Source organism: Ammospiza caudacuta, chromosome 2 (genome assembly GCF_027887145.1).
Source record: "Ammospiza caudacuta isolate bAmmCau1 chromosome 2, bAmmCau1.pri, whole genome shotgun sequence".
Lineage (NCBI taxonomy): Eukaryota > Metazoa > Chordata > Aves > Passeriformes > Passerellidae > Ammospiza > Ammospiza caudacuta.
Window position 1 is genome coordinate 58,286,128 of NC_080594.1, and position 19,230 is coordinate 58,305,357.

General features: G+C 38.4%; 1 protein-coding gene across 3 annotated transcripts in view; it reads right to left on the reverse strand.

Moving 5' to 3' along the window:
- Positions 1-19,230, reverse strand: part of FNDC3A (fibronectin type III domain containing 3A) — a 111,058-nt gene that overhangs the window by 12,058 nt on the left and 79,770 nt on the right. For all 3 annotated transcript variants that reach the window (XM_058800542.1, XM_058800541.1, XM_058800543.1), the window contains exons 10-19: positions 16,267-16,405; positions 15,759-15,812; positions 15,020-15,144; positions 11,628-11,802; positions 10,936-11,022; positions 5,710-5,848; positions 4,014-4,082; positions 2,598-2,716; positions 453-558; positions 186-361 (exon numbers count right to left, since the gene is read on the reverse strand). In XM_058800542.1, coding sequence (XP_058656525.1) covers positions 186-361; positions 453-558; positions 2,598-2,716; positions 4,014-4,082; positions 5,710-5,848; positions 10,936-11,022; positions 11,628-11,802; positions 15,020-15,144; positions 15,759-15,812; positions 16,267-16,405 — 1,189 coding nt within the window. The remainder of the gene's footprint in view (positions 1-185; positions 362-452; positions 559-2,597; positions 2,717-4,013; positions 4,083-5,709; positions 5,849-10,935; positions 11,023-11,627; positions 11,803-15,019; positions 15,145-15,758; positions 15,813-16,266; positions 16,406-19,230) is intronic.

Genomic DNA, 19,230 nt, shown 5'->3' on the forward strand with positions numbered 1-19,230 from the left:
CCCTTTCATTATAAACTGATGTTTAACTGTCTGTTCCCACACAACAATAAGCTACGTGACCCAAATGATTCCACATTTGGAAATCCTAATTTTAAAATTACTGTTAAATGCTTCATTTGAAATAAAAAATCCTCAATAGTGATTGCAGTCTCAGTAATGAATTTCATTTCAGACTGCCTCCTTACCCCAGCCTTGTTAGCTGCTCTCAGTCTGAAGCTGTACATCCTCCCTGGAAGAAGGCTGCCCACTGTGCATTCAACATCAGAACCCTGGTAAACCTCTCTGTGTTCATCATTTTCTGCCTGAAACATTTCCAGACCATAACAGGTAATGGGTGAACCACCATCTACCTGAGGCGGTCCTAGAAATAAGAAAGAAAGAAAAGCTCATTTAATTTTAACATGTAATACATTTGGATCCCTTACAATCTCTAACACTTGCAATAAAATTACCCCAACGCAGCTGAATTTCTCTTGCTCTTGGTCTGCCCTGTAGCCTTGGAGGCTGGCATGGACCAGGAACCACTGCTGGTGTCTGCACCAGTAAGGAATCAGTTACCTAAAAAAGAGAGATAGATGAATGAAGTTATCCAGGCCAAACCAAGAACTATCAGCTATGCCATAAGTAAAGGCAAACACCTCAGTCAGAAACAAGATCATCCCCCTTTTCAATGACATCTTCAAATATGTGAAGATATTGAAGTGATCTAGTATGCATTTGTCATAATAAAAATCATGCTAAAATAATCACACAATATGCAAAATTTGCTTTTGTATTTGGGTACACATGCAAGGAGTAGAATTAAAAACAATGACTAATCATAAGTACAACCTAGTACAGATGCTTGAAATATGACTTATTCAATGTAAATTCAATCTATTTTGCATCAGACTACAGTTTAATGAGTTCTAAACCCTTACTCTAAGGGTTATGTACTTTCCATGGAAAAACCTCTCAGAAGGCAAAGTGGGCAGAAGTGTCAACCAGAAGAAATTGAAAAAAAAGATATTTCAACTTTTTCATTGCTTAGCAATACCTAATGAGCAACAAGTTTCCACCTCTGATTTGAAGTTTGGGCAAAAATTACCTAAGAACATAACACATGCAGCAGATGGCACTGACTGTTCTGGCTGCAGACAGAAGTGAGCAGAGACAATGAGGGTTATTAGCTTCAGCTTGATACAGAACAAATAGGAAGTTGGAAAGCCTTCAGGTTTACAGAAGAAATGAATCTCAGAATCTCATTTCACAACTGGTTTCTATGTGTGTTCAAGAAAGAGTGGACTGGATGATCTGCTGCTTTTCAGCTCCTTTGAATATATTGTTGCACTGAACAACTGCTGCTACTTAAAAGTTTTGCATATGTTAATGAGAAGCTGCAGCAGAGTTAATTACATCTTCATAGATTTTCTGTTGATTTCTGACACCTTCAGAAAGCATAAGAACTTTCTGGAAATTATCTTCTCTTTGGTACTTAAAGTTAATTCTAAAATCATGGGGTTGGGCTGTAGGAAAGTACAGAACAAAAGGCAGAACAAAAGTCTCCAAAGACTTGTGGACTGATGACTGGGAAAGCACTGCAAGCCAACCAGCATTGAAGGAGTCCAGATTTATTCCTAAGGCAAGGTGGCTGGAGTCAAGGTTATCCTTGCAGGAGACTTCTATGTGGAGGAAGAGCACATACATTTCATGTCACAAGGCAGGGCTGGGTAGAAATCACACACACCAAGAATGGAAGGCTTTAAGATGTTCGTGAGAGCAGCTTGACAGGAAAGCCCTGCTGGAAGTCCGCAGAGAGCCAGGGCTGGCTTTGTTACACATGTTGCCGAGAAGGCAGAGCAAATACAGCAAGACATTTTGGCACTAGCAGTTGAACTACACCACAGAACTGACAGTGCACATGTGTGTGTGTGTAATGTGTGTGTGTAAAGGAGAATAGTATGGCACAGCAAATTGTGTGGGAATACTGAAAAGCAGGGCAATCTAAGCATTTTAACTGTGCTTGAGAGAGCAAGGGATGCATAACCCTGTAAAGCTTGAGTGAAGACTTCTTCCCCTGCCTGCTGGGCTAACTTGGCTACTCAGACAAGTAGGAAATATATTAAATTCATAGAATCACAGAATCTTCTGAGCTGGAAGGGATCTACAAGGATCATTAAAGTCCAGCTCCTGGCCCAAGAGAGCCCCAAGAATCACACTATGTGAGAAACCATTGTCCACATGCTTCGTGAACTCTGTTATGCTTGGTGCTGTGACCAATTCCATGGGGAGCCTTTTCAAGTACCCTTCTTAAACTGCTATACTGGGATAGGCCTTAATAAATAACATTGTATTAATGTATCACATAGGAAAAGTGTCTGTTTCTGTAAATAAGACTATCACGTCAAACAAAATATATCAGGAAAGAATACTCAAATATTTTTCGTTAACAAATGAGCAGAAACTCAAACCACTGTGCAGCAATACTGAAACTTCTCTGATGTTCTAATTATGGCTATTTTGTTCGGCACTTCTGCACAACATTTGCTTAAATATCTACTGGACCAGATTTTCTTACAGAGAGAATTTTATTTAATAAAAATATTAGCTGATATTACCGTGCTTTGTCCTCCTTCCCCAACGCAATATACACGTAACCGGTAGGAAGAGCCCGGATTTAGTCGGTCACACACGTGTTCCCTCGCGGCTCCGCTGTATATTGTATCCCACTTGTTTCCTGAAAGGTTAGGAATAAGTGTGCAGTGAGCCAAAGTGGAATTTGCCACACTTCAGTACCAGCCACAGCAGGTATCCAAATTTCACTAAAATAAGTGTGTGCGTGATGTTTATGAAAAAAAAAATAGAAATTGAGACTGGTTTGAATTTCCTGGAAGATTCTATAATTTCAGAAAGTTTCTTACATGTAGATCTGCTGAAGTGAAATAGCTTCCTTATTTGGGATTTACCTTAACTAGAAAAGAACTTACTTGGTCAGCAAGCACATTCAACATCATTACCAAATAAACAGGAAAGATACAAAAGTAAAATTTTTCATGGAAAACAAGCTTCAAATTACATTATCATTTTGCAGGCTGTAACTATAGTTTGCAATTGGTGAAGTTTGTTCCTGTGTTCCTGAATGGCCCAGAATAATATGAAATTCTGATTCCATTATTTGCTACTCTTAAATCAGAAACTCTTGAGCATTCTGTCTTTCTTTTTAAGATATTAAGCAGGGAACCTGGGGACTTTTAATTAAATCTCCAACAACTCGATACACCACAGAATTTAGAAGGCTGGGAATGAAACATAATGCAAAGCTCACTAAATTTGCATGAAAAGCTTGGGTGCATCATTCCAAAGTGGCTTAATGTGGACATGTGACAGAGAGAGGAAAGCAATAGACAAACAGCCTGAAAGGGTTTCCATCATATCTGGGGGCAATCCTGTCTTAATCTGACACGGCACTGAGAAGTTTAAACTTTCATTTTTGATGTAACTATGTTTCTGAACTCAACAAGGCTACTTAATTAGATTTTTAAATAATTTAGCAAGATAGGTTTATGTCCAATTTAGATAGAAATTCTGTCAGTTTCCTTTCTGTACGAAAGAACAGAAAAGCAAATAGCAGAAAGTTACCCCAGATGCATCATTGTTCTCTTTTAATAGTGATAAATGGAGTACAAGCTTTTCTTTCATCAGCCATGCAGACAACAAAGCTACATGTCCCTGTCTTCTTGCCCTAAAATGTCTCAAGTGTGTAATTTCATTTCCAAAACTGAACAGACCTAATTAGTAAGTTAAACAAAAAGCATCTCTTGCGTCACAGAATTTTGTGGCATCTCTCTTTTCTAAATCAGAGAAAAAGAACTTCTTATGTACAAGCATCAATGTGCTTCTATTTTCTTTTTGATGTCAATCCCTGGCAATAACTTTCCCAGTCATAATACACATTTTATTTCTTCCCACATGCATACAGAGACAGGAAAAAATCCCCACACAAGTGAATGCCAATGTATGATCCTAATACTTACCACTTGAGCCTTCAGACATTTCCACAACATATGTATGTATTGCTGCTCCCCCATTGTCTTTTGGTGGATCTATAAAAAACAGCAATATTCCAACTAAGTGAGGTAAGTTAAATGGCTTTATAGCTTTTGGGGAGGATTTCCCAATGGCAAAATTAACAGACAGCCGGAGATGGGTGCTTATTTAGACAGAGAGCATACTAGTCCAGGGCAGCAGCAAATCATTCCAAGTCCTGTTGTGTGAAAGCTCTCAGCCCTTCTGAACACTCTACACAGGAGAAGGGACAAGGGAATCACCCCTGGGAGATGCCACAACAAACATTTCAGTCTTAAGTGCCTGAGCATGGATTCAGGGTCACAGACTCTAATGTAATTGGGACCATTATCATACGGATTTGTATATAAAAATATTTTGAAATTTAAGGACAGAATTTCAAAAACCTAACTATTTTGGGACAGAATAAAATAGTCAAGAGCTCTACACTTAAGACTTATCTCTTAACTTCCAATATCACTAGAAATTGAGTGCACTATCCCCCCCCGGTACAGTATTCATGTACAAGATACAAATCTACAGACCTTTCTTTGACATATTATCCTAATACTGTTTTTCTCAAAGATGACTTAGAAAACAGCAAATTTAAAGTAATGTGAAACAACATTTTGAACAAATATAAAGACAGCATTATACTTCAACACAGAAGGGTACTCCTGCCTAAACATCACATTATGCTTGTGCTGGATGAAATTATGTTGGCTCTTAGGCAAGGGTTATGTATCATAAAATGCCAGCTGAATAAAATGAGACTTAGATGGCAGATAGCACTTTTTTGGTTGGAAGGAAATTATTCCAAATGGAAAATAAAATTGTCACTATAATTACCACATAGAAAGAGCATCACTGTTCCAAATAAAGACAATTAACAGTTTTATATAAATTGATATTTTAGATCGTTTTTGATACACAAATCAGGTATTTTCAATAACTTAATACATTATGCATTGTACATAAAAGATCAAGTATCAAGTCCTGAGGTAGCAAAGCACTCTGGGAAGATACAAGGCTGGACCTGCTGAGTACTATCTGTACTCTTCAAGTAAGTTTCTTATTACTGATGCTAAAGAATTAAAAGCATTATTAAATGGAAACAGGGGAGAAGTGACAATAAATGTAGTATTTTACTGTTTGATTTTCTGCTAAAGCACTGCATGGCACAGTACTGTTTAACCTTCTCCTATTTTACAGCATAAGGCTAAAAATTCCTGAGCTTAAGGAAAAGTTTCTCAACATCCTTAGCAAATAAAAATTTATCTCTCAAAACCATATAGCTTGAAGATACAGGTTGAACTTCAATCTTCTCTTTCAATAAGAATCCAGAATGACATGCAACTACTTTTTGTGCCAGGGAAACAGAACTTCTTAGAACATCAATTAACTGCACTTTTTGAAGAGTTGCAGTCCTCTGCAATAACAGTCCCTATCACAGTTGGTATATTATTTTTCCCATATAATTAGCTGTACTGCCACACTAAGTATTTTGAGACAGCATTTCTCAATATAAATGGATCATATTAGCTCAGTTGACTGAAGTGTTACTAAAGTAAAACCTGACCTTCTGTATAAAAACCATTTTTTATATATAATATATATTAAAAATACAGAAGAAATACTCCAATTAGAGCTGGAAAACATTCTTACCCCAGATTATTTTAAAACTCTGTGCATGAATTTTTCCTTTCACTGTGGGTTTTGAAGGTACTCCAGGTTTATCTGGACAAGTAATGTACTCCACTGTCTCACTTGGACTGCTTTTCCCTTCTGAATTATAAGCAATGACCTGCAAATATATATGAAATACTATAAACACATTGGATAGTGGTATGCTATTCACTGTTTATGGTAAGGACAAATTAATTTATGTTGTATATATAGACAGACACATAACAAATTTACACAAAAGCTAGTTATTATACACATTCATTTTACATTTTCCTTAGTCCCACAGTTAAACAATCACTATACTGAAAATATTAATGCATGCAAATTGCCAGAAAAAACCAAATCCTTAAAAAAATTCCTCCCATGCTAGTACAGCACCTTCTTTTACAAAAATACTGAGATAGAAGAAGTATTTATATGGGTAAGTTGCATTAACAACAGCAAAGGGATTTTATAAACTCTTCAGTCCCAAGGATCATTATGGCAAAGGTTGTCATGAAAGTCATGTGAAGGACAAGGAATTTTATTTGTCAAGGGTAAATTGTGTTTAACAACCTGAGTGCTTCCATGATGAAACAACTTGCTTAACAAATAGGGGAGAGCTGGGGACATCACCTAGCCTAATTTTAGTTTGATCTCCACAACATCTATGTAGACAAGCTTAACATAGAACAGATGGACCACAAGATGGCTGTAGAAAACCTGACAGAATGCTAGGCTCAAAGAGTGTTGGCTAATGGTTTGAACAAAAATTAGCAGCGGCTCATGAGTGGATTTCCTCAGCAGCCAATCCAATGTCAGATTCTATTCATTATCCTTAGAAGTGATCTGGATGACAGGAGCGAGTGATGCTCCCAGATTTGCATATAGCACCAAACTAGGAGAAGACAAACATATGCTGGAGGGAAGAGCCATCATACAGACTTTGATAGGCTGAAATATTGCACGAACAAGAACTGGATGAGCTTTGGACAAAGATAGAGTCTTGCACCTGGGATGGAATAATACCAGCACCAGTGCAGTCTGGGGTCTGACTCTACCCAGTTCTTTTTTCAGCTCTGCTAAGAAGGACATTGGCATTTGAGTAGGAGCAAGCCAAATTAATCAGCAAAGCATACTGGCAGTAGCAAAACCAAATTGTTTCATGGGCTGCATCAGTAAGAATTCACCCAGCAGATCAAAGGATTTAATTATGTCATTTTACTCAGCACTTTTAAAATCATGCTTGGAATACTGTGTCCAGTTTTGTTCCTCCCAGTTCAAGAGACACTGGGAAATTGGAAAGAGTTCAGAAGAGGGTCAGCATGATGATCAGAGGATTAGAGAACCTGACACTGGAAAAAAGCTTTGTTTTATTCTGCCTGAGTAAAATGAAGTTTTATTGGGAAGGATCTAATCACAGCCTTCCAACATCTAAGAGACATTTACAGAAAAGATGAAGACATTGCCTTCCAAAGGATCTGTAATGACAGGACAAGAGCCAGCAGACACAAAGTGTGTTAGAGGAAATTCTAGCTGGATATAAGAAAAGAAATTAATTACCATTAGAACAGACAGCGCAAAGAAGTGGTTGAATCATCCTTGCTGGAGTAGTGAAATCCCAGCTCAACAGGGCTGGGACAGGGTTGAACTGCCTAAGATACGGCCTGGCTTTCTACACAAATTTGACCTAGATGATCACTAAGAGTCCCTTCCAACCTAGACTTTTTTGTGATTCTAGGAAAACAAATTCTTGTTACTCTTTACTTTGTAGTTTAGTTTAGTAAAAAGCTAAACCACCTAGGAAAAATAAAAAAGGGGAAAAGAAAGAGGTTTTTTCAGCTTTTATATCTGTGTTAAAAATGAGCAGAATCTAAATGATAGCAGTGATGTTAGGAGACTGAGAAGAGGAAATGCAAGCTAACATGTCTCTCAGACATTAAGTCTCCCAATACAGTTTACAGGATTAATAATCATCTGGTTGTCTTTGTGCCCTTACAAATCAATTTAAACAGGCAGTTAGCATTTACGTATTATAATAAGGTTTCCAATGGTTATAAAGTTTCTTTCAAAAGCCTTAAGGAATATTACTACTAATTAAGTCTTTCCTCTGTATAATAAAAATTAAAGACCTCATCAACATAACATTTGCTTCTCCTTTATGTTCCATGAATGCGTGAACAGACTTCTGTTTATTGTTTTGCTAATAAAAATAGGGTATAAACACTGGAGTTTATTTTAATGAGAAACTTAGGATGTTTAAGTAACTATACATTTACTAGTTATGAGTATAAATCATGTGTAGTATTACTTTCAAAGGAAGACTATGTTCATGTCCTGCAAAAGCTAGTTTCAAGAGAAGTAGCTACTCTTTAGTTCATGTGTAGCCATAATAGTGCTAGAAACATACTGTATATTTGAAATTATTTAAATACTAAGTTATGCAAAAATCCCAACAAAATCATATTCAGAAGTGCAAAATATCATCTGAAAAGGAGTATTTACATGCTTTAGTGTTAACTCAAAACAAATCAACCAACGCTTAAACTATTGCCACTCATATTGCAAAGAGAAGCTGTTCTTCAACAGTTCCCAATTTTTCCCTAAGTATTTTACTTAGTATTCTTCCTTAGTATTTTAGGTGTATGTGTGACAACAGCTATCAATATTTTTCACTTGCAGACAGATGAGGTTATTCTGACTCTGCCTCAAATTCCACCAGAAGTGTAAATTGAATATTAGGAAAAATTGCTTCACAGGAAGAGCAGTCAATCATTGGCAAGGCTGCCCAGCGAAGTGGTTGAGTCATCACCCCTGGAGGTATTTTAAAGATGTGCAGATATGTTGCTTAGGGACGTGGCTTAGTGCTGGGTTTAAGAGTTGGACTTGATCTTACAGGTCTTCTTCAACCAAAATGATTCTGCAATTCATACTGTCAAACATGTCTTTAGCTTTGTTCCAAAACCCAAGCAACTACTCAAGAGTAACTGAGAACATAGAATAGCCCAGGCTGGGAGGGACCTGAAAGATCATCTGGCTAAACCCTTCAGGGGGAAGTGAGCCTAGATGAGATTATCTAATACACTCTCCAGTCACATTTTGAAATCATCCAGCGGTGGGGATTCCACTACATTTCTAGGGAGGTTGTTCTAGCGATTACATCTCACTGTGGAAAATTTCTTTCCTCTACCAAGATGAAATCCCTTCCAGTGCACCTTGCAACTCCTGCCCCTTGCCATCTCAAGGGGGCTTCCTGTGAAGGGAGAACCTCCCTCCTCTCTGTAGGTCAGGCTTTAGGTACTGGCAAACTGTGATGAGGCCCCTCTCAGCCTTCTCCAATGAGAAAATACGTAATTCCTTTAGACTTTCATTAAAGGGCAGGTTCTCCAGCCCTTTTATAATTTTTGTGACTCTCCTTTGGACCAACTCCCACTCTGCCTGTCTTTTGTGAATTGTGCAGATCAGAACTGGACACAGTTCTCCAGATGTGATCTGACACAAGCTGAATACAGGGAAGATCTCTAATCTCTGCTAGCAATGCCACTATTGAGTCAGACCAGGATCCAGTTTGCCTGAAGGTCCCTTTCAGCAAGGTTGCTCCAAGCCTATAGCGGGCTCCTTCGTTATTCCAGCCCAGGTGCAGAACTTGGCACTTGTCTTTGTTGAACTTCATACTATTTTTGCTACCTCACTCTTCTAGCTGTCCAGGTGTTTCTGTAAGATAGCTTTGCCTTCTGATGTGTTCATCTGACCACTCTGTGTGGTGTCACCAGAAAACTTGGTGAGGGTACTTTCAATCCCCTCCTCAAGATCAGTTGTGAAAATGAACAGCATGGGGCCTCCTATCCCTAGGAGCTCCTAATTCAGACAGGCTGCCAGACTGACTAGAAACCATTGATCACCACCCTGTGAGCGTGGCCTGTTGGCCAGTTTTCTATTCACCTCACATACCACCTATCCAGTTTGTGTCTTGCCAATTTGGCCAGGGAGAAGGCTGTAGGAAACTGCTGAATGCTTGCTGAAGTTCAGGTAAAGAACATCCACTGATCTCCCTGGACCAACTGGAAGTGTTACCTTGATGTAGAACATGATCAGTCTAGTCAGCCATCATTTACATTTGGTGTAGGCTATTCCCAACTGCCTGCTTTGTCTGGTTTGTAGTATTTCCTAGGAAGACTTTTCCATTTATTTTCCAGGGACTGAAGTAAGATTAATGGGTCTGTAGCTCCCTGGGTCCTCTTTTGGGCCCCTCTTGTAGATGGGGGGTATTACATTTGCCCTCTTTCAGACACGAGGGATATACCTTGACCTGCACAACTTTTCAAATGTTATAGATAGGAGTCTTGCAGCAATGTCAGCCACTTTTCTTCAGATCCAGATACAGACTGTGCCCTTCCAAGACAGCAAACTCCAGCCTTGTCGCAACTACCTTATCCTGTGATCTGGGATCCAGTTATGCTGGCAAGGCAGAGGCAAAGAAGGTACTGAGAACTTCTGCTTTATTGGCATTATTAGTAACTTGCCTCTTTGCCTTGCTTAGGAATGGCCTCCGTATGTATTCCTTGAGCTTCTACTTCTCACATATCTGAAGAAGCATTTTATGTCATTCTTGTTATCTTTGGCCAATTTCAGTTCTAGTTGATCCTAAGCTTTCTTTACTTCAACTCTGCCTGTCCTGGCAAAGTTCTTGTAGTCCTTGGTGGATATTTGATCACCTTCCTAGGGCCAGTATGCTTCTTTCTACCTTTTAACCACACCCAAAAGCTCATAGTTTGGCCAGAATTCTTCCCAAACTAAAAGTTCAGCCCTCAAGCTTATTAGAACAGGCTCTGCACCACAGTAATATGGATGACTTCCTAACAATTTTTTTTAATCAAGGCTGCTCCCTACCCAAACACCTCCATCGTGTTTACTATCAAAGAATCCATAGCTACAATAAGTAATATCACCCATGGACATGAAACAAATCAGCCAAATAAAAACCCCTGGCTGTTAAGAACATGTACTTTTAACTTGGAATTTCAAGACACCTGCAACTGTGTTACACCCTTGCAGAGGTTCTTATTGCTTCAGCAGAAAAAATAATCAGGTGTTCAGCCAACAGTTTTAAGAGATTGAAATTGTGAGAAATTGGCATCAAATTCTGTTTTCCTTAAAAAAGGCCCTCCCCACTTCTGAGTCAATCTCAAACTTGTCTGGTGCCCAAACATATGAAAAAAATCTTACCCTAAATTTATATTTTGTACTACGCCTCAAATTCTTCACCGTGTAGGTAAGATCATCACCATCATATTTTGGCTTGAAACCATATCCCTGCAGAATTAAAGAGGATTATTTGAAACATTATCTTTGCACACCAGAGGATCTAACACACTTCATACAAATAAATTACTGTTTCAAACTGTAATTATTATGCTTCTCTGACAAAATAATAAGAGTGCCTTCATTGTGCAAACACAATTTTTTTTTAAAGCAGTGCAAATTCATTAACCATTTTCCAATCAGGAGAGGACTAAACATCACTAAGAAAGACATATACAGTGCCACTGGAAATTTTACCTAACACTTTCAAAGGGTAGAACAGTACTGATTTTAAAGCAAATGTTGTTAGTCTGAAATGAATCTAGAGGGACCATACTTCATGATGCAATTGCTTTGCTCCAGCTCTTACAAGGCTTAACTTGCACACACAGATTCACAAAGTTATAACCAATTTAAAAGTCTTTGCTGAAATGGGGCTTAATAACACTAAACACAATTAAAAGAAGAAAGCTAGGTGGCCTGGCCACAGCAATGACAAGTCATTAGCTTAATTTCAGAAAATACAATTCCTTGTAGAATATTCTAGCAAAAATAATCATTGCTACACTAATACAATAATGTATCAAATATAGTGAGAATAAGTATTCTAAACTTACTGAGTTCTCATCCTCCATCTCTAATATATATGAGATTCCTTCATCTGATGGTGTTCCTGAGGGTTTTGTCCATTGAAGGGATAACCAAGTAACTCCAGCATTAATCAGCAAAGGACTTGCTGGTGTGGTTGGGGCAGTGCCTGAGGTATGATACAGGACTTCTTCACTAAAATCACTGTTTAAAACAGACAGTATGTAAACTAACTAGACACAATAATTAATAGCTAAAAACCAAAATTCTTACTAAACACAGCTATGACAGTTTCTTGGAGATATGCACAACGGAAATTGCAAGCTCTTACATGTAAACAACTTAACTTGCCCATGAGTCCGTCAGTAACAAAATATCTGAACAATGTTAACATGTTGATAATTGAAAGATTCCTTTGTATGATATAATTAAAATGTTTTGCTAACCAAAACGTTTTGCTTTTTCATATTAACTCAGTATTCTAAAACACTAAAGCTCTATATGCAATAATATACTAACGCCACAGTGTCCTTCCTTTTCAAAGTGAAAACATGAAGGCATAAAAACATTTAGGCAAGACTTCAAAACAAACTTTGCTGATGTGTTCTGAGCTTACTATGGTTTCTCTAGAGATCCATAAAATAATAGAACAGTCTCATTCAGTGGTGAGCTACTTTTAGAGATGATAAAAATTAGTCTTATTGCAGAAAAAGAAGTAGAATGTATACCTGTAAATCTCCTGACACAACTGCTACCCTTATCTGATTGAGATTAGAATCACCTTGTGGTGAAAATACAAACAAATTACATATGAAGAGCTACTGTGAAACAGGGGGATGCAAAAGTCAGTGAACAGGTAGCATGCTTGCCCAGATAGCCTGACATGCATCCAGCTAGACTAAAAAGACCCGCCTGCTCTCAGCTGGCTTTGCTGCTTCACATCAGATCTGAAGAATCACAAGCCTAAAGCCAGTCTAGTTTTTTTAACCATATGAAACTAATTTAAAAGATGTAATTTTAATGTAAAACTTAAAGATTACCTAAGTGACTATCAGGAAGCCCTGAAAATAAAACCCTCAGTATAGCTTAAACAAAGATACCAGTAAACTATCTTATGTGTTTTGAACCCCACTTGCCTGAAAAATCTCAATAAAAAGATAACTCAATTTCAATTTCTCTCTTACTCAACCTATATTATAGTGATGCACATGTTATCATTTTGGTCTGCATTGAGGTATTTTTTGGCATTTAAAGGAAAAAAATCTTACAGACAGCATATTATCAAGAGTGTTGACAGCACAGAAAACAAACATATTGTCTGTGAGGACTGCCAAAGACATGTGCAGCAAGAAGGGAAAAAGTAAAAAACAAGAGAAAACTTCCAAATTTGTGGGAACAGTAATTTATTTTCTTGTAAGAAGTCACAAGCAAGAAAATTTCTGGAACAGAAATCAGGTGATACCTACAATATATTTACTAAAAAAATTAAAATTTTATAGGGAGCCTGAAGAAAGCATGAAGAGGTTAGATACAAGTAGTATGTGTAGCTCTTTTCAAAACAAACTATTGAAGGAGTCACCTTTCAAGTAGATATAAGGTAAAAAACCCCACATCTTAAAAAGATTTCATCTCTAAACTTGCTTGAACCACTCCAAAATACACCAAAATGAACTAAGAGTTCCAGCCATAGCCATATTGGAGTAACTATTAAACAATTCCCTCAGAAGTACAGTACTATCTCTGAAAAAAAAAAATTATTTTTCCAGTTTTCTTTAACCATTATTTCATGTAGGTTAGAATTAAATTTAAACATTATTAACTTAGAGATAAAATATCTGTTCTTCTTGGTAAAATTATTTAGACAAAATTCTGTCTCCAGATGCCTAATGTTCTCAACACTCTTCATAAGGGATAAACAGGCACTCTACACTAATAAATATTATTTCAAGAGACTTCTTAATTAAATAATACCACAAAGACAATAAAGCACATCTTCACAAGGCTATGAAATACTAACTTAAAAATCTTTTCAGTGTGATTAGTTTAAGAAGGGTACTTAACCAATCAGTGTCTTCAAAGCTTACGCTGGAGGAATCTGTAATATGTGCAGCTATTCCTACAGGGTACAGCTACACTCAGATGTAAAAGGGGAACAGGAAGAGAGCCCAAGCATTGGACCCTGCTTAACTGCCAGCTCCCTCCCTGTCTTTATTTTTAACAGTTCCAACTGAATCTCAACAAGACAAAGTCCAGGAGCAACAAGAGAATAATTAATTCCAGGAACATCATCCAGAAGGCAGTAACGTAATAAAGACTACTGGAGCACACCAAAAGTCATTCTAGTCCACTACAGTGTCCTCTGACAGCAGCACAAAGCAGGTACTTAAGAAAAGACATAGGAACAGGCACCTTATGCAATGCATTCCCTGAGTACTCTCCAAAGCCTCCCTACACATGCTTCAGATCCTCTGAGCCAGCTGTGTTTTTCACATACTAAATAGTCTGCAGCAAATTCCTTCTGCCTGCATGAATTATGACCCTGAGTCTGGCCCCCTACTCTTTACACTGTCCTTTAACACTGGCCAATCAGGCACTGGCCAATTCAAGCACCTCCTTCTGCCAGATAAAGGACACACAGCACACATCCTCTATTTCATGCTATAAGACCACCTTAGTGAGCTGCAGCACAGTGTTCATAATATTTGAATTTATAAAAGAAACACAAAAAGCAATTTTGATGGTGAGAGAAACTCCATTTTTATGCCCCCACAGGAGCTCAAGGTCCAAGTGCTGCTAGGTAGCATGGACACACCAGGAGTCTGCTGTAGAGGAGATGAGCTCTGGCAGTGTGATTGTTAGCCAGATGCATCTACTTTGCCTGATGACCAAGAAGCCCACTCAAGAACTAATGCACCCAGAAATGCAAGCATAACTTCACAAAACATTTTTTCCCAAGTTCTTACTTATATTCTCCACTGAAGTTGCATGTCATTAATTCAAAAATTCAAAACAAAGTTTGGTGCTCTATAACATCTGAAAAGTAGTAATTAAAAGCATGAACCACATATCCCAAGCATTGATAATAAGGGCTAGAACTTCCAAAGAATTCTTTGATATGGTAATGTCATATTCCATTTCCCAGGGTAACAGGAGACTAACAGACAGATGAAGGGACAATATCCCAATAGCACAAAGGCTATCTGCAAAAAGAATAATCCAATCACATACTGTGATTTAACTAAGCAGTTGGACTAGATGATCACTCTAGGTCTCTTCCAACTGAAATATTATATATTTTATATTCTTTTTCAGACCATTTGGACAAAAGACCTTTTTCTTTAAATGCCACCACATGTTTTTCTAAAGTAGCACACACATGGATGCATATGCTTTCCATATTTAGGTATGTAATAGCATTTACCTCATTCCCATGTCATTTTTGGCTGCTAGCCGAAAGGTGTACCCCATTGCTGGTGATAGTTTAGTGATCCTGTACTGCTTCTGTTGACCGTAATAACACTGGCAAAACTCTCCATTTCCTTTTCCCTAAAAAGTAATAAGTTAATCATATTATTGACCTTAATACATATGCATCCATCAATTAAAGTATATACAAACATGAAATAAAATCCTTTTCTGAAATTAAATATAACTCAAGGATCTCCATATGGTGAGGCAGCAGCATATGAAACTTTGTATTAAATTAGCAGTTTTTTTCCTTCCTTTCCATTTCCCAGCTCCCTGGCGCTGAAAGAATAAAAGCTATGAAGATACTGCACCTCTACCATCTCAGGATTGCTGTCCAGGTAGAGACTGCAAGATCATTGCAGGGCCATAGTTGACCCACCCACTTATTAAAAAAGAAAGACTGCTACAAGAGAATGACCCTTCCATGTCAGCTCTTGAATATGGTATTGGACTATGAGTCAAAAAGCCACTATTAAGAATGGCAGAATCATGCAATTAGGATACTTTTATTTTATATCCCCTGAAAAAAATCACTGAGCAGTAACTGTATTTTAATAATTGCTTCAGGAATTACATTATTGTCACATGCCTCTAATCAGAAATCTTAATTTTCCCATAACTTAATGTGCACAGTCACATACAGCTGCTTAAAAAAATAGAAGACTAAAAATACAATAGAATAACTTGCTTACTTCATCCCATTCTAAAAGGTAATTGTGGATTTTGGAACCATTATCACAAGATGCCTGTAACAGGAAAACAGGGAAATTAGAATTCTAACTCGATACAAGACCTCTTATAATGCATGTATGGATCAAACCATAAGAAGAACAGTGAAAGACAAGAAATGTTCCCCTTAAGCAATTGTTTCGCTTGCTAAGACATTCCTAGTTTAGTCGTCATACAACAAATGCCTGTTCCATGTTTATGGTTTTTTTCCTAATTTAGTCCTTAAAATGCATTGGGTACTGCACTCAGTAATTTTAACTTGAAAGACTCCTGCTTTTCTGTCAATTCTTCTCTTTTTACTCAAGCCCACACTTAACCCAGTAAATCTATCTCCAATCAGGGAACTGTGACTCAAATTAATAAGTTTGACAAAAATTTTCAGTTTCAATAAATGGGTATTTTATTGATAAATCCACAACAATTCTGATGAGTTTAAAGTATTTCTTTTAAAGGCTGTAAAGCAATCCTTACCTTCCACTGAAGAGTAAGAGAATTTTTGGTCCGATTAGTTATCCTGGGCAGATTTGGAGCATCAGGTTCACAACTTGCTGTGGTAAAACTCTCTGTTTCTGAAGGGCTCCCCTTTACACAGTTGCATTCTACTTGGACTCTAAAGAAAGAAGGTCAATGACATTTTGCTTCAAAATCTGTATAGTTTCAAAAGAAAACCAAGCATTTGAAATTAAGTTGCTGCCTTGCTGCTTCATTATTAAAATATCACCGTTATAAATAAATAACTGGGGGAAACATCTTGGTCAATAAAGCAATAAGAAAGAAAAGAGTCCTTTACTTCGGATATACATCATTACCATTGGTTGGCTTTAGTCTCACAATTATATTTGAAATATGTCTGTTATTAGCTGTACTTTGGTTGGAAAATAACGGCAGCATTTTGCAGGCTCATTATCTGTTGTAGAGACATAAACTTATATTATGAATAATTCTTCTGCAAGTGCTTTCGTCAGATGAGCACAACGACGCTGTCGATGTATTTTCAGAGTATCCTCTGCACTCAAGTAAGTGTCCTGCTGAGTGTGTTCACCTTGTCCTTTCCTTTAGTAAGGCTATGAATTAGCTCTCCACATACTTCAAGAGTGAATTTTACTTCTGTCTCACAAAGAAATGGCTTGTTTTTCAACAGGCTTGTCTCCGAAAGGAAATACATGACGATCATCTGGTCTGCCCCTGTCCCCCAAGCTGTGCAGCTGTCTTGCCTCTTCTTTGGGTCAATGGCACATTACTTTCTTCTTATTCATCTGTTCCTTTGGAAAAAAACCCAAACCAAAACTCCAAGAAACCCATTCCTCTGATTACCAATGTAAGATCTGAGTTGCCAGCGTAACAAGATACAAAAATCCTGATAAATTTTTGATGCATGAACAGCAAATCACAGTAAATTTGACTTTATAGATTTCACAAACAGAGAGAAGACATTCAAACAGTGACTAAAGCTGAACACAAAGTTGTTTGTGCTTGCATACAATTGATACAATTGCAAGACATAACTGCAATATGTCAGTTATCTTGGTGGTTGAGTCGTTCCAGTCTTTGTTGATTTTCTGCAGTGTTCATACTGGCAGAATTCTGTTTAGGAAGAGCTTGGATGGCCAAGCCACTGATTCTCATGTTCTGTCTACAAACAACCAGAATTAAGCAAGAAAAAATATGAATGCAGCCTGATAGAAGAGCACTTAAAAAAAAAATAATTCTAGGCACTGACCCTAATGCTCCATGAATTTTCGACTTCAACTTTGTTGGATAAAATATACCTAAAAACACTAAAAACAGGAACAAAATCACAGGTAAACACTTTCATAGGAAAGAGCTTAGAGCCAACTTACCATTCATCCTTCTCCTGACCTTGTGCTCTAGGCAATATAGGGGCTCAAATTAAATGAGGGGTGTGATAAAAACAGAACAACCCTCTTCTGCTTTAAGTCTGACAACCAAGACAACACACTGGAAAACAGTTTTGGGAGATGTAGACCCCTTCACACCTTCAAGTGGGAACCTAGCTCTCCCACTTGAGCAAATGTCAAAAAGGCTATTGTACAAGGCAAATCCTACCCTAAATTCGATGTGGAAGGAGGCAGAACATTGTTAACTGGGACCCTTCTGTTCCCTGTGCTTCCTGCTAGCTGCCTCTAAATTGCTTGCCTTGATCAGTACACAGGGATCCTGGGGTTCTCCACACAGTCAAGAGAGGCAGGACGTTCAGTCATGCCTAAGAAGGTACTCTGCACTTGCCATTATCTCCTGAAAAGGCACTTCTTTTAAGGAGGCCTTCATTTCTGCCTTCACAATGTCATTTCTTAGTAAACTGCTGTATTCAACTAATTTTTTTTTCAACCAAGAATCACAGAGTAGTTTGGGCTGGAAGAGACCTTTAAAGGTCAACTTGTCCAAACTCCCCTGCAATAAACAGAAACATCTTTAATGAGATCAGGCTGCTTAGAGCCCTGCCCAATCTCTCCCTGAACGGTTTCCAGGGATGGGGCATACACCATCTCTGGGCGAGCTGTTCCAGTCTTTTACCACCCTCAGTACGAAAAATTTCTTCCATATATCTAGTCTAAATCTACCCTCTTTTAGTTCTAAACTATCATCTCTTGTGCTATCACAACAGGCCCTACTAAAAAATCTGTCTCCATCTTTCTTACAGGCCCCCTTTAAGTACTGAGATTTCTCCAGGCTGAACAACTTTTGTGGCCCTCCTCCAGAGCTACTCTAGCAGGTGACCATCCTTCTCATGATGGGGATCCCAGAGCTAAACACGAGACTCTGGGTGGAGAGCAGAAGGGCAGAACCACCTCCCTCACCCTGCTGGCCATGCTCTTTTTGATGCTGCCCAGGACACAACTGGCTTTTTGGGCTGCAATGCACATTTTCAGGTCATGCCCAGCTCTCTATCCACCAGTACCACCACATCCTTCTTGGCAGGGCTGCTCTCAATTCCTTCATCCTGCAGCCTGTGTTGATACCAGGGCTGCCCAGACCCAAGGGCAGCACCTTGCACTTGGCCTTGTTGAACCTCATGAGGTTCCCGTGGCCTCACTGCTCAAGCTTGTCCAGGTCTCTCTGGATGGCATCCCATCCTCCAGGTGTGTCAACTGCACCACTTGGTGGCTGACACTGCAACTGCTTGGTGTTTTCTGCTGGAAGCTCACTCAATCCCACTGTCCATGTCACTGATGAAGATATTCAAGAGTACCAGTCCAAGACAGGCCCCTGTGGGACACCACTTGTCGCTAATCTCCATCTGGACATTGGACCATTGACCACTATTCTGTGAATGTGACTGACCAAACAATTCCTCATCCACCGTGAAGGATACTGTGCAGGACTATCTCAAAGGTCTTAGAGAAGTCCAGACAGCTAACATCTGCAGACTCCTTGTCCATTGAATACAAGTCACTTGTTCATAGGCCACTTGGT